General features: G+C 40.1%; 1 protein-coding gene across 7 annotated transcripts in view; it reads left to right on the top strand.

Moving 5' to 3' along the window:
* The window catches only part of SCML2 (Scm polycomb group protein like 2), a 107547-nt gene that overhangs the window by 11410 nt on the left and 79628 nt on the right, over positions 1 to 16509 (top strand). For 4 of the 7 annotated variants that reach the window (XM_064278056.1, XM_064278055.1, XM_064278052.1 and 1 more), the window contains exons 2-4: positions 2171 to 2274; positions 2426 to 2471; positions 6519 to 6590. In XM_064278056.1, the coding sequence (XP_064134126.1) occupies positions 2450 to 2471; positions 6519 to 6590 (94 nt within the window). In that variant the 5' untranslated portion in view covers positions 2171 to 2274; positions 2426 to 2449. Of the gene's footprint in view, positions 1 to 2170; positions 2275 to 2425; positions 2472 to 6518; positions 6591 to 16509 lie in introns of those variants that run through there. The other 3 variants (XM_064278054.1, XM_064278053.1, XM_023555181.2) reach the window with 2 other exon arrangements.

Below are 16509 nucleotides of genomic sequence, written 5' to 3'. Positions count from 1 at the left end.
ACTTAATTGCTCCGTCTACCTTCCCACAGAGCACCACTTTTGCCTCTCTTAAAGCCCATATTTTATTCTGCTTTGTTTCATAATTATTTGTTAATATGCCTCTCCCACTAGATTTTCACTCTTTGATAGCAGATTGTGTAGCTTCTATCCATACAGCACCAAGCACTTAACGAGAATTCTGTAAATATTTGTTAAATAAGTGCCTAGCTCACACCTGGAAGCAGGTGGTGGTAATGGAGAAAGGAACAAGAAAGGCTTCAAGAAGAAGGTTGCATTTATGTTAGACCTGAAAGGATGGGTAGGGTTTTAAGAAATAGAAGAGGAGTTAAGGGCATCCCAAACAACATGATGAGTCACTGAAACAAAGTACTTTGTGGCTAGCGTGCAGGATAGTTGAGGGCGGTATATGTCAGGTGGCTTTGAAATTGTGTGAGGCCTTAAATACCCCGCAGAAGATTTTTTGCTTAATTAAGTAGTCAGTGGGGAGGCAGTGGAATTATTGAAGCAGGAGGGTGGTTTGGTCAGAAAACAGCTACCATATCTGGCATTATGTAGAGGGAAGGTTCGGTGGCTGGAGGAGTTAGGCAGCTGTGGTACTAGACCAGGCAGGAGCTAATGAGGGTGTAAAGCAGTGAGTGGCAGGGGAGAGGGAAATGGGGCACTGCCTGTTGGCCACTAACCGAATGTGTAAGAGAAGAGGAACAAACATACCTGGGGTTTTCAGCCAAGTACCTGGAAAAGTAATGGTATTAGTAAAACACAGATGTCAGAAGGAATAAGTTTTGGGGTGGTGATGCTTGAGTGTAAGTAAGTCTGTTGAGTCAGAGGTGCAGAAGGCACTCTGGGTAGCTTTATGAACGTATTCTCCGTTAACGTTTGTTAACAAGAAAACAAGTCTGTAGCTGTTGAGTCAGTCCTGACTCATGGTGACCCTATCAGAAACCAAATGCATTGCCGTCGAGTCGATTCCAACTCATAACAATCCTATAGGACAGAGTAGAACTGCCCCATAGGGTTTTCAAGGAGTGCCTGGTGGATTCGAACTGCTGACCTTTCAGTTAGCAGATATAGCTCTTAACCACCATGCTACCAGAATAGGCTTCCTTTAAATAACAAATTACCCTTAATTATATACATTATTGGAAACCCTGGTGCCATAGTGGTTAAGTGCTACGGCTGCTAACCAAGAGGTCGGCAGATTGAATCTGCCAGGCGCTCCTTGGAAACTCCGTGGGGCAGTTCTACTCTGTCCTATAGCGTCGCTATGAGCCGGAATTGACTCGACACCACTGGGTTTGGATTTTTGGATTTATATACATTATCGTGTTCATACTACAGGTGCACAGGATAGTGGGGTTGGTATGCTTTTGCCATATTCAGCATTTCCGTGTTTATACCTCTTTTCTAGCACTTATATCGTGTTTTATTTATATGCCCATTTCTGACTAGGCCGAGTTCTTGAAGGGCAAGGACTGTCTATAGTTTATCTTTGTTGTAGAGGACTTTCTGTCTTTCTGGATTTGCCTATTCTGGACATTTCATGTAATTGGAATCAGATAATATGTGACTTTGTGCCTGGCTTCTTTTAGCATGTTTTCAAGGTTCATCCATGTTATAGCACATAACGGTACTGCATTCCTTTTAATGGCCAAATAATATTCCATTGTGTGACTACACCACATTTCGTTTATCCATTCATCAGTTGATGGACATTTGGGTTGTTTCTACTTTTTGGCTACTATGAGTAATGCTGCACTGAATACTCACATATACAATTTTTTGTGTGGGTGTATGTTTTCATTTCTCTTGGGTATATACTTAGGAGTACAATTGTTGGGTTTAACTTTTGGAGGGACTACCAAACTTTTTCACGAAATATGTTTTTGATTCTTTAAAAATTTTTTTTTTTGTTTTATTGTGCTTTAGGTGAAAGTTTACAGTGCAAATTAATTTCTCATTAAAAATTTATACACATATTTTGTGACATTGGTTGCAATCCTTGCAATATGTCGGCACTCTCCCGCTTTCCACCCCTGGTACCCCATGTCCATTCATCTCATTTTCTTGTTCCTTCCTGCCTTCTCGTCTTGCCTTTGGGTAGGATTTGGCCTTGTATACTTGATTGATCTCAGAAGCAGGTTCCTCACGTATGTCATTGTTTGTTTTATAGACCTGTCTGGCTGAAAGGTGGACTTCGGGAGTGGCTTCAGTTCTGAGTTAGCAGGGTGTCCAGGGGCCATAGTCTCAAGGGTTCCTCCAGTCTCTGTCAAACCAGTAAGTCTGGTCTTGTGAAGATTCTTAAATTTTTTAATCAAGGGAAAGAGGTTAAAATTATCTGACCTTATAACTGATTCCCAGTAGTACTAACCTACAGAAATTTTTTTGTATTGTGCTATAAGGGGGCATTAATTGTTTTTCTTTGTAGGAAAGAATACCTGAAAGGGATATCATGGGGCGAACAGTGAATGGAGGTAAGATTTACTTGTCTAAAGGTGAGAATGTTTTTAGTTATTTAATTGGAGTGATTATCTCTTGGTATACTGAATTTTTGAAATAAAGCCCTTTAAAAAAATAAAGCTATAGGAGGTGATAGGTACTTAGAATTTTAGAACTGAAATAGTTATTAAAGGTAGTTTTGTCTTCCCTTCCAAACTCAGAGAGGTTAAGTGAACAGGTCATACAGCAATCTGTGACAATGCCAAGGTTAGAATCCAAATTTCCTAACTCTAATATGAGTGATTTAAAAAAATGATTCATTCTGCCTTGTTCCAGTGAGAAGTCTGCTTACTACCCCATGGCTGTATCATTCATACTCATTTGCAATCTCTGCTTTGTACTGTATTTTCCTTCCCATAATACATTCTTCATATCTCTATCTTTCCAAATCTTGTTCCTCCTTCAAAACCCCATTCAAGTCCTGTGCCTTCCATGACTTTTTCTCTGGCTGAATGCTGTCCTCTGCTATACTCTAATTTTGTCAAGTATATTAGGTTAATGTAAGCCTCTCTAACTAGATTCTAAGCTGCTCTAGAGCAGGAGCCATGCCTTTACAGTTCCACTTTCTTTCCTGTTAGAAAATATTACTATAGAACTATTTAGTAAATATAAATATGCACTTTGTTTTACTAGTCAAATCATTTAAATACAAAGCAGCCCATTTGCCCCCCACCAAATGTTCACATATCTTAAAGAGTCAGTCATAACCACAAAGTAGATCTGTTACCTTGAGTGGTACACCTGGCATCATCCATAGATCCTTTTTAAAAAGCCAAAGCTGAATCAGATTAAGCTCTTCAGGATCAAAACACTAAAAAGCCAATTAGAGGAAATACAAGGGCCATAAGGACACAACACCACGGGGAGGCAGCCAGCAAAATCCAGACTGGAAAACTAAAGGACCAACCAACTGGTATTGTCAGCAAAAAAACTGCAAGGGGAAGGAAAAAAAAAAAAAAAGAGAGGAGGAGGAGGAACCTATAGATCAAAAGAGACTTAAGAGATATGTCATCAAATTGCTGTGTATGGACTTTATTTGAACCTAATTCCAACAATGTTAAAATAATTAAGATAGTTGGGGAAATAAGAACATTATCTGGTTATTTGGTGATACTAAAGAATTATGGTTACTTTTTTTTAGGTGTAATGACAGTGTTATTAAGTTTTTTAAAAGGAGTCATTTGAGAGATGATGTTGTTAGGTGCTATCGAGTCAGTTCCTACTCATAGCAACCCGGCGTGACAGAGTAGAACTGCCCCATAGGGTTTTTTCTAGGCTGTAATCTTTATGGGAGCTGCTGGGTGGGTTCAGATCGCCGAGCTTTTGGTTAGCAGCACTGTAATATATACAGATGAAGTGATACAGTATCTTAAGCTTGGTGAGGTTACAAGATCCAGTGCTGTTTGAGCTCCATAGCTTGGTCCAGAGAAAAAACTCTGCCTAGACTGTTAAATACATTCATTCGTCTCTTTATTATGTTGTAGTTTAGCATCCCTGTTACATTTTGAATTCTCAAAAGTATCTACATTATCCTTAGAGCATGTATTAATATTGTGAAGATCATCTAGTTTCATTTGTTGATTCATTCATCCGATGTATGCTTGAGAGTGGTCTACATGCCAGATCCTGTTCTAGGCACGAAGGATACCACAGTGAACAAAACAGACAAAATAAAATAAGTCCATGCCCCTTTGGAGTTTACATTCAGCTTACATTACTATCATGGATTGAATTATGTCCCCCTGCAAAATGTGTGTATCAACTTGGTTAGGCCATGTGTGGTTGTCCTCCATTCTGTGATCGTAGTTTTATGTTGAGAGGATTAGGATGGGAATGTAACACCACCCTTACTCGGGTTACCTCACTGATCCAAGGTAAAGGGAGTTCCCCTGGGGTGTGGCCTGCACCACCTTTTATCTCTCAAGAGATAAAAGGAAAGGGAAGCAAGCAGAAAGTGGGGGACCTCATACCACCAAGAAAGCAGCACCAGGAGCGGAGCACGTCCTTTGGACCTGGGGTCCCTGTGCTTGAGAAACTCCTCAACCAGGGGAAGATTGAGGACAAGGAACCTTCCTCCAGAGCCAACAGAAAGAGAAAACCTTCCTCTGGAGCTGACGCCCTGAATTTAGACTTGTAACCTACTAGACTGTGAGGAAATACATTTCTCTTTGTTAAAGCCATCCACTTGTGGTATTTCTGCTACGGCAGCATTAGCTGACTAAGACAGAATTTGGTACCGAGAGAGTGGGGTGCTGCTCTAACAGATACCTAAAATGTGGAAGCGGTTTTGAAACTGTGACTGGATAGAGTTTCGACAACAGCAGAGAACCAGCAGCAGCAGAACCAAGAGACCAGCATGAGATGGCACTGAAGCAGACCCACGGAGCGAGAGAGCTGAGTGCCTCTGTTTAGGAGGCTTCCTGGAGGAGTGGGGTGCCTATGGGCACTTATCAGTGGAGCTACTGAGCTTTGGGACACTTGCCGCAGCAGGACAGATGCAGGTGTGAGGCCTGAGTAGCCGAGACGCCAAGAAACCAGAAAACAGAAGCTCAACAGACAAGGAACACAAGAAGCTGAGCTGCCTCAGTCTCAAAAGGTATGGCTGTGACTTCACGGGCTTCAAAGGGTGGAGTCACCACTCAGATGGACTAGGAGGATGGTGCGCCTAAAGCCGAGGGAGCAGAGTTGCTGTCCCAGCGGGCCTGGAAGGCGGAGCTGAAGCCCAGGGTCGAGGGGTCTCCGCTCAGAACCCGGAGAGTGTGGTGAATACTTAGAGTCTGAAGGGCAGGGCTATTGTGTAAATTGTCTCAGAAAATAGATTATTTTCAAAGCTTTAAAGGCTAATGTAATGTGTGCTTGTTATCCCTTCTTTTCCTCCATGTTGTCCCATTTGTAATGGAAATGTCTAGCTTGTGCCTGTTTTGATATTGTACTTTGGAAGCAGATAACTTGTATTCTAGATTTCACAGATGAAGAGGAATTTTTGGATTTTGGACTTGGAGTTAAGACTTTTGCTATGCTGTGATGGGGTGAATATGTTTTGCATGTTGCAAGAATGTGATTTTGTGGGGGCCAAAGGGTGGAATGTCATGAATTGAATTATGTCCCCCCAAAATGTGTGTATCAGCTTGGTTAGGTCATGATTTCCAGTATTGAGTGGTTGTCCTCCATTCTGTGATTGTAATTTTATGGTGAGAGGATTAGGGTGGGATTGTAACAGCACCCTTACTCAGGTCACCTCATTGATCCAAGGTAAAGGGAGTTTCCCTGGGGTGTGGACTGCACCACCTTTTATCTCTCAAGAGATGAAAAGGAAGCAAGCAGAGAGTGAGGGACCTCATACCACCAAGAAAGAAGCACCAAGAGCAGAGCATGTCCTTTGGACTCAAGATCCCTGCGCCTGAGAAGCTCCTCGACCAGAGGAAGACTGAGGACAAGGACCTTCCTCCAGAGCCGACAAAGAAAGCCTTCCCCTGGAGCTGACACTCTGAATTTGGACTTTTAGCCTACTTTACTGTGAGGAAATAATTTTCTCTTTGTTAAAGCCATCAACTTGTGGTATTGCTGTTAAGGCAGTGCTAGATGACTAAGACACATACAATAAACAAAATAAATGAGGAAATTATAAAGTACATTTAAAAATAAAAATCAGTTGCTATCGAGTCGATTCCAACTCATGACAACCCCATGTGTTTCAGAGTAGAACTGGGCTCCGTAGGGTTTTCGATAGCTACGACTTTTCAGAAGTAGATCTCCAGGCCTTTCTTCCCAGGTGCCTCTGGGTGGATTTGAACTGCTGACCTTTCAGTTAATAGCCAAGCACTTAACTGTTTGTGCTACCCAGGGACTCCTATAATGTACATAGTATATTAGAAAGTGATAAGTCCTATGTAGAAAATGAGGATATTAATTATAAATTAAAACTGGCTAATATTAGAAAATTTAGTTTATATTTTTTCAAAGTTCTCTTTCAAATTACTGTGACCATCCATTATTGCTAATTATTTTTATTATTTTTTTAGATTCAATGGATGTTAAGAAGGGGAATCAAGATAGAAGTCCTCCCTCAGGCGGCACATCTTCTGTGCAAACTGGTGGGTTTTTTATTTGTTTTTTACCTTTGGCCCTTATTTATTTGTAATTTGATTTTTAAATTTCTTGTATTTAAATTTTCGGTGGATAAGATTCACATTGTTCAAAATTCAAAAGACACAAAAGGATATACAATAGGGAAAGACTCGTCTTCCTACCCCGTCTCATCTTCTTACCCCTGTCTCACCGCTGCGCAGTCCCCCCGAGCAATAAGGTACAAGTTTCATCAGTGGTATTTCAATTTTTTTTTATTCCAATGGTATTCTATGTGATAGCTACCCCTTTCACACTTTTTTTTATTGTTGTAATAAAATATGTAACACAACATTTGCCAATTTAACATTTTTCAGGTGTACAATTTAGTAATATCAATTGCATTAATCATGTTGTGCAGTCATCACCCATAATCGTTGCCAGATTTCCCATCACAAAATGGTAGGTTTTAAAGTAGTTTAATACAGTATATTTGTATTCCTCACTCAGTGTTAATATGAACTCTTTTCTTTCTGCTTTTGGTACAGTATATGTACAATAACTTTCTATAAAAATAAAATCTAAGCAATAGGGAAGGTCAAAAAAGTGTATCTTATTTTGAAAATTTTACTTTGTTTTTGCTTAGAGATAAATTGGTTTAGGATTAAGTAAAAAGATAATTGTGTATTTCAGTGCAAATTTTGACAAATTATAGACATCCAGTTATTAACTACCATCTATTACCAATTTAAAATAATTTGATTATTAATAAAAAAGCCCTCTTCTAACATTAGAATCACAGTGAAAAATCCTTTCTTTGATGGTCAGAAGGCAGTGGTTAAGAGCTAAGGGAAGTCTGACAGACTTGTTCTAGAATCCTGGCCTCACTCCTTACTGGCTGTGTGACCTTAGAAAATTACTCAGTGTGTCTCAGCCTTTTTTTCTGCTTTGTAGCACAGAGATAATAATAGCACTTACCTCATGGGGATTAAATGGAAAAAATAAATATAAAACACCTAACATAGTTCTTAGGTGAATTGTAAAGTGTTCAGTAAAACATTAACTTTATTAACCCTGAGTTATTAATTCATTGTTTAAGTTCCTCATTATGAACGACATACGTATAATGCCACATCAGGGACTCAGGAGATAGAATGTAACCCATTCCCCCTACCGTTAAGGAAAATGAGAACATTTCCTTAAGTCATATGCACATAAAAGGCTGAATTAAAAAAAAAAACAAAAAACTGTAGCAAACTGTTGTACTTACCAGAGATTTCCAGGCAGACCTCTTACCTCTTGTCTTTGCCACCCCAATCCTAGGGTAGTTCACCCCATGATTTTCTCTTCCCACATGAAGATTGCCTATGGCATGGCACGTTTGTTGTTCCATCGATTCGGTTCTGACTCATAGTGAACCCATGTGACAGATGACAGAGTAGAGCTGTCTCATAGGGTTCTCTAGGTCTTTTTCCTATGGAGCTGCTGGGTGGGTTTGAACCGCCAACCTTTTGGTTAGCAGCACAGCAATTAAGCATTGTACCACTAGGGCTCCTTCCTGTAGAGGTAATCCCATAGGAACTCTCAGTGTAGTTGGGCCCTCAGTGCTTCCTTAGCTCCGTTTCCCATTGGCCTTATTTGTTCTTCAGTTCTTCCCTCCAACTCCCTATGGAGGCCGTTAGGTTAGAATGTACCTCCTCATCCCCACGAATTCCTCTCTCTCTTTTTTTTTTTTTTAAATATAAAAGCTTTATTGAGATATAATTCACATACCATACAATTCACTAATTTAAAATGTACAATTCAGTGATTTTCAATATATTCACAGAGTTGTGCAGCCAACACCATAATCAGTTTTCGAACATTTTCTTCACTCCAAAAAGAAACCCTGTACCCATTAGCAGTCATTCCACATTCTCCCTCTTCTCCCAACCCTAGGCAACCACTAATCTATATCTCTATAGATTTGCCTACTCTGGACATTTTATATAAATGGAATAATAAAAATATGCAGTGTTTTGTGACTAGCTCTCTCCGTTATCTCTTTCCGATCCTTTCTGTCTCCAGTGGGAGGGGAGGGCAGAAATGTCCCCTATCCTGGGCCCCAGCCTTTCCTGCCCTCTCAAGGACCTTGCTTTAAATCTTCTTTTGATTCTTTAATCTGTACTGGCTCTTTTTCCACAGCCATTGAACTTATTCAAAACTCTCACATCTTAAAAATGCCCTTCTCCTGAAAACAGTTTAAAAAAACAAAAAGTAACCTTCTTTGAGCCCTCTAGCCCCTCTCTCCCTGCTTCTTTTCACAGCCAAACTTCTTGTTTTCATGGGTGCTCTTTCCTCACTTCCAGTTCTTCCCCCATTTCCTGTAACTTGGGCTCCATCTTCACCCCTTGGGTAAACTGTTACTGATAAATTCAGTCAACCTCTGTGTTGCCAAATTGAGTAGACACATTTTGGTCCATGTTTTACTGGACATCTCTAGATTATTTTTTCTTTTACTCAGTGCTCCCAAACCCTTTTTCTTTGCTTTTTGTTATCACTCTCTTGACATCTTCTACCTAATTTTTTGATTTGTCATTTTTATTAAGTTTGAACCATATGAAATGGTCAATATTGAACAATTTTTGACCTACGGTCAGTCTCATCTGATCATTTAAATGTCAGCACTTTAGATTCTGTTCTTAGACCTCTGCTCTTTTCACCGTATACATTCTTCCTGGGTGACCTCTTTTGAAGTTTTTATTTCAACCCGTTGATTTGCTAAAGTTTCCCAAATCTGTGTCCTGCCTATACATTTCTTCTTAGCTACAGACCCTCATTGGTTGAATAGGAATACCTCCAAGTCATTGTCCTATTAAAAAAAAAAAAAACTCCACTGCTGTCGAGTTGATTCCGACTCATAGTGACCCTAAAGGACAGAGTAGAACTGCCCCGTAGGATTTCCAAGGCTGTAATCTTTAAAGAAGCAGACTGCCACATTCTTCTCCCGAGAAGCAGCTGGTGAATTTGAACTACCAACCTTTTGATTAGCAGCTGAGTGCTTAACCACTGTGCCACCAGGGCTATCAAAATTACCTTGTCCTGAACCACACTTACCTTTTCCCTATCCTCCAGACTGGGTCCTACATTTCTGACTTGGTGCATTATACCATCACCATCATTCGGTTGCCCAAGCCAGACACCTAGTGATTATCCTTTGCTTGCTCATGCAGGTCTTAGATACTCCTCTCCTTTAACACTACGTTTGTTTTTCCTTTCTACTCCACTTTTTCTGCCACTGCCTTAGTTCAGGCTCTTATCACGTCTCTCCTAGATTATCGTACTAGTCCTTAGTAGGCCTGCTTCCATTCTGGCCCTTTCCCACACTGCTCCTAGAATGATTTTTCTGAATCTCAAATTTCATCCATTAAAATCCCTCAGTGCCTCTCTATAACTTCCACAGGATACCAGAATCTTCCAAATTTAGTGCGGTCTTTAACGATGTGGCCACTGCATCTCTCTCAGGCTTTGTCTCCTGCTGCTCAGCCATATGTAGCCATACAGCACCGCTTGCAAATCCCAAGCTTGTCATGTTGTTCCATGCCTCTGGGTCTCTGCTCATGCTGTTAACCTTGCTGGAGCACCTGCTGTCTTTCCCTCTACCCCACCCCTAGCTAATACAAAGGGATGTAGTTTTTATCAATTTCTCACTATTGTTTCCTAGTGTTAATGACCATGGCATCTGTTACAACTACTTGATATTGGGGGTGGGATTTGGATTGTGGCAAATTGTAAAGATGTAATTGAATTATTTCTGGGTGGTGGGTCTCTTGTAGTAGGCTTTGTATCTAGGATCCGAGACAAGTGAGGGGAGAAAGATTCAGATTGAGTAAATGCTTGCTGTGTGTTTGTAAGGCTTTGAGATCCATGATGCAATTCATTCCTCTTTCTAAGTCTTTCTACCATATTGATGATAAGGCTTTCAATGTATAGGTAAAGATGTGGAGTTCAACTCCGTATAGCAATGGACTTTACAACTTTTTCCCTCCCCAACCCACTCCTCATGCAAAACTATGAACAACCAGGAAAACAACGCAAGATAAAACCCTTTTTATTTATTGTGCTTTAAGTGAAAGTTTACAATTAAGCCAGTTTCTCATAAAAAAAACTTATACACAAATTGTTACGTGGCCCTAGTTGCTCTCCCTATAATGTGACAGCACATTCCTCCTTTGCACCCTGTATTTCCTGTGTCCATTCAACCAGTTTCCCTCTCTGCCTTCTCATCTCATCTCCGGACAGGAGTTGCCCACTTAGTCATGTGTGTCTACTTGAGCTAAGAAGCACAGTCCTCACCAGTATCATTTTATGTCTTATAGTCCTGTCTAATCTTTGTCTGAAGAATTGGCTTTGGGAATGGCTTTAGTTTTGGGCTAACAGAGAGTCTTGGGGCCATGTCCTCTGGGCTCCCTCCAATCTCAGTCAGACCATTAAGTCTGGCCTTTTTACTTTTGAGTTCTGTACCCCACATTTTTCGTGCTCCATCAGGGACTCTCTGTTGTGTTCTCTGTCAGGGAAGTCATCTAGTTCTTCTGGTCTCAGACTGATGGAGTTTCTGGTTCACGTGGCCCTTTCCGTGTCTCTTGGGCTCTTATTTTCCTTGTGTCTTTGGTGTTCTTCATTCTCCTTTGCTCCAGGTGGGTTGGCATCAACTGATGCATCTTAGATGGCCACTTGCTAGCTTTTAAGAGCCCAGACACCATTCACCAAAGTGGGATGTAAAACATTTTCTTGATACATTTTGTTATGCCAGGTGACCTAGATGTCCCCTGAAACCATGGTCCCCAGACCCTCACCCCTGCTACTCTGTCCCTCAAAGTGTTTGGTTGTGTTTAGGAAACTTCTTAGCTTTTGGTTTAGTCCAGTTGTGCTGACTTCTGTATAGTGTGTTGTCCTTCCCTTCACCTAAAATAATTCTTGTCTACTTGTTTTTTATCTAGTTAGTGAAAGATAAAACTCTTTTGAGGGAGAATGTCCAACTATACGTAAGAAATGCTTTAGGACATATTGAATTATAGTTTCAAACAATGTTTGGTAGCTGTGGGCTTTGAAGAAATAATACCAGTAGAAAGATCAGACTTGGATGTAGTAATATAAAATGACTTTTTAAACAAAGGCTTTAGGCCAGCTTTAATTTGAGGCAATCGGAAGACTGCAAATTTTTATGGCTTCAAATGAAAAAAAGAATGTTTATCATACAATCTGAGCTCCCCCAACCTTATATATAGGCATATTGATTACCTCCCTAACATCATGTTTGACAGTTGATCTTTTTCAAATGCAGAAACTGATGCTTTTGTAAATTAGCAAATAGGACTTGCCCATATATATATAAAATAGCTTAAGTATTTAGAAAGCTTTTTTTTTAATTCAGAAGCATTGATTTCAAGGAACACAAATGAGTTTTTCAAAGGTTAAAATCATTACTTCAAAATTCTCAAACTTTTGATTAAAAAAATGAAATTACTTAATTGAGACGACAGCTGCAAATATTTCTCAGGGCTTGAACTCTAACACCTCATCTTAGAAATCAGTGAGTGAGCTCTAGAAGATAAGCTCCAAGAGGGCCAGGAGTTTTGTCTGTTTTATTAACTGCTGCATCTATAACACCTGTGACAGTGCCCGAAACATACTGGCAGTTTACTATGGGAATCCAGTGATGAACAAACAAGACAAACATGATTCCTGCCCTCTTTGAGCTTAGAGGGGAAGATAGACATTAATAGTTGTGATAAATGCTGTGAAATATTGGGTGCTGATCATTTAGCTGAGAGTGCTGGTCATTCAATGGAGAAACTTTCAACTCCATATGTTTTGCCCATCTTCTTCACATAGCTTGTGAATCCAAGCCTAGCACTGGTGGAAGAAGACACTGGGATCGTGAATTACTCTGGAGAAGACCAGGGGGCTCATAAAGATCATATTCAGTGTGCCAAAAGGTGTTGGGTCTAATGTGTGGACTAGAATAGAGTACATGACAAGAAGAGGGACCCTGGGCATCTGTGACTAACATAATCAGATCACAAGGTTATATATGTACACCTGTCTCGTGGACAGATGTATCAGTTTCCAGGCCTCTTTTCTGAGACAAAGTAGCCTCCCATCTGTCAGTGAGGGCAAGATACAGAGGCAAACTGGATCCTTAGGCTTAGCTAAGACTTTCTGACTATATTGGCTCTTGGCAGAGTATTACAACAGTAAAGGAGTCAAATCTAAATTAGTAAAGCCTGGAGCTATGCGTATTTTCCCTGTTATTGATAGGGTCAGCTTATGAGCAGTCAAGCTGAACAATTTTGTCAAGGGAGACTGAAGGTTTTGCCTTGTGAAAAAAGAAAAAAATTAAGACTCCAGATGATAAATGCTACATTTGGTCATTGGCCAGCAATGTGATAGAAAATGACTATATTTAAAGCACTGATATAAAGATTCGCTAGCTCAAATTACCGCCCATTCAGACACAATAGGGAGAGATTGTTTTAAAAAAATCAAATTAGGGAGATGGATTAAGTATTTTCCAGTGTCATTGATTTTTTTTTTTTAGAAACAAATGTAAGTGATTTATGGAAGAGTTTTAGTTTTAGTTCTTTGGGGTATAAATGTGAGGTGGTTTTAGTTTCCCAGTCATTGTTTTCAACTGACACTCCTTTTCTCCTGGGGCATTGACTCCCTAACAACATCCTGGTCAGATTTTTTCCCCATTCATGGTTTGTTTAGTTCTTTTTAAAATGTGATCCAAGATCATATGGTGGTAGAGCTTCAATTAGAACTTTGGGTCTACTGATTGTCAGGTTAGTGCTAGGTCACTGAGAGGAACATCCTGGTCAGTTTAATTTTGGAGCCATAGATCTTAATTTTCATTTTTGACAAAGCTATTCAGTATTCATAAATTTGGGTACAACTATGACCTTTAGTTTTGTAATAATAAAATATACCATTTATTGAGTGATTTACATGTATGCTACTTCATTCAATTCTCGAAATACCTAATACCATGTGTGTTACAGGTAGTCCTCGACTTCTGACAGGGTTCCGTTCTGACAAGCCTGTCATAAGTTGGTTCTGACATAAGTCAAATACCTCATTTTTTAAAAAGTATTCGTTATTATTGCCTTTTATTATTATCAGTGTCTTTATATATCTGATCTTTCTTTGTCTTTTGGGGGCTGGCATAAGAATGATAACATCAGCAAATTATATGCTACAGCATTGTATGTGGTACACATTACTAACGATAAGATGTACAAAAATAAAAAGCGGACGGTCATAAGTACAGTTCATCATAACTTGAATATGTCGTAAGTCAAGAACTACCTGCACTCTCCCCATTTTATAGGTGAAAGAACTGAGGCTGAGAAAGTGAAGTGACTTGCTCAGGGTCATATAGCTAGTAAGAGACAGAGCCAGATTGGAAATAGGCAGGTCTGACTCCAGTGTCCATATTCATGACACTCTGTTGCATGCCTCTCTGCACGGTGGTGTAGTGCTGGCTTCATGTTATCCGGATATGGAATCAAGCCCAGTTTTTTTTTTTAATAATTTTTATTGTGCTTTAAGTGAAAGTTTACAAATCAAGTCAGTCTCTCACCGTATAAACTTATATACACCTTACTACATACTCCCACTTACTCTCCCCCAGTGAGTCAGCCCGCTCCCTCCTTCCAGAAGCCCAGTTTTTTATTTTTTTATTTTTTAATGGAACAATCTCTGAGATTTATTTAAGTTAAAAAAAAAAGCAAGGTGTAAAACATTATGCATAAGTCAGAATCGACTCGATGGCAACTACAATGCTTAATACCATATATACACTGTAGGGGTCTGGTGACATAATGGTTAAGAGCTATGGCTGCTAACCAAAAGGTCAGCAGTTCAAATCCACGAGCTGCTCCTTGGAAACCCTATGGGCCAGTTCTGCTCTATCCTATAGGGTCGCTATGAATAGGAATCAACTTGATGGCAAAGGGTTTATATAATTATGTATATATACATGCATATATAATGTTGGTATGCTAGAGCTAGTTCACACTGGCTTGGGAGAACCAATTGTGCACATATCTTCTCAACTTCGTGGTTGGTGACTTCACCTTGGCACCTTGCAATCAGCCATGATTATAGTATTTATACCCCGGAAATCTGCAGTCAGGCTTTTTGTATTTTCTGGAGAGCCAGTTGTTAAATATTTATCAGTACTCCACTGTATGTATGTCTGTGTGGGTAATATTTCTTGAAGGATACAGAAGAGTCTGGCAATATAGATCTTCCCAGGAAGAGGAACTGTCAAACCCAAAATTTTTAAACGAGGAAATGAAGAGTATAGAAAAACCTCATGGTTCGTGAGAATTAAACTTCACATGAAGTTTCAATACTATCAAGTCTCTCTCTCAGTGTCTGGTAGTCTGGCTGGTACCATGAATTGAAGTGCTCAAGCCACACAAAGTATACAGCGTGAAATGTTATTGTAATTTTAGAAATAGGTGATCTTATTCCTGAGAGACACCTAAAATAATTCAGTGTTGTATAAGGATGTCTTTAGGTTATAAAGCAATCTTTTTTATTTTACAGTTTATATTGCTTCAAGCATGGAATGGCTGTTAAAATAACTTGATTGTTGCTGATACTTTGGGCCAGAAATGTTTTGAAAGAGAACATGAAGGACGCACTTATTTTTTGTTAAAGAGTCCCCCACTCCCAACCTTCTAATTTTATGGATTCTGATTATAGATGAGGTTGAGTGATTGAACTTTTCCAAATTAGGGCAGCCACACCTTAATCTCACTCTGGGGAGGAAAAAGACAGTCAGACAGCTTGTGTAAAGCACCATTCAACTTTAAGAGGATGTCTAGATTGTTTCACTTTTATTACATTTTTTATATAATAAAAGGAAGTCATCATAATGGTCTGACTGAGACTAGAGACAGAAAGGGCCACATGAACCAGAGACTACATCATCCTGAGACCAGGAGAACTAGATGGTGCCCGGCCACAACCGATGACTGCCCTGACAGGGAGCACAACAGAGAACCCCTGAGGGAGCAGGAGACCAGTGGGACGCAGACCCCAAATTCTCATAAAAAGACCAGACTCAACGGTCTGACTGAGACTAGAGGAATCCCGGCGGTCATGGTCCCCAAACCTTCTGTTGGCCCAGGACAGGAACCATTCCCGAAGACAACTCAACAGACCTGGAAGGGACTGGACAGTGGGTAGGAGAGAGATGCTGACGAAGAGTGAGCTACTTGTATCAGGTGGACACTCGAGACTGTGTTGGCATCTCCTGACTGGAGGGGAGATAGGAGGGTAGAGAGGGTTAGGAACTGACAAAATTGTCCCAAAAGGAGAGACTGGAAGGGCTGACTCATTAGGGGGAGAATAAGTGGGAGTATGGAGTAAGGTGTATATAAGCTTATATGTGACAGACTGACTTGATTTGTAAACGTTCACTTAAAGCTCAATAAAAATTATATAAAAAAGAATAAAGGACCAATTCCAGAGGAAAAAAAAAAAGGAAGTCATCAGTGAGTAAGAGTCTCAGCTTGTAGTTTGTCTCAGGATACCTGGATTTACCTTTGACAGGCAGTTTTCTGGGATGTGATTTTTAGTGAACTAGCAGTTACTTTCTTAGAACCATAATTTTATATCTTGCGTGGATGCCCACATTCTGCAGAATCAGTTGTAAGGTTTTGAAAGGCATGAATGGGCTTGTATTTTGGGCAGCACTATACCACTGTAACATCACCAAAACCAAACCCAGTGCCGTCGAGTCGATTCCATTCCGACTCATAGCGGCCCTATAGGACAGAGTAGAACTGCTCCATAGGGTTCCCAGGGAGCACCTGGTGGATTCAAACTACCAGCCTTTTGGTTAGCAGCCAAACTCTTTAACCACTATGCCACCAGGGAAACGTGAAACAT

The sequence above is a fragment of the Loxodonta africana genome, chromosome X (assembly GCF_030014295.1).
Source record: "Loxodonta africana isolate mLoxAfr1 chromosome X, mLoxAfr1.hap2, whole genome shotgun sequence".
NCBI lineage: Eukaryota > Metazoa > Chordata > Mammalia > Proboscidea > Elephantidae > Loxodonta > Loxodonta africana.
Note: the sequence above shows the minus strand (reverse complement) of the source record. Positions and strands in the feature narration are given on the sequence as shown.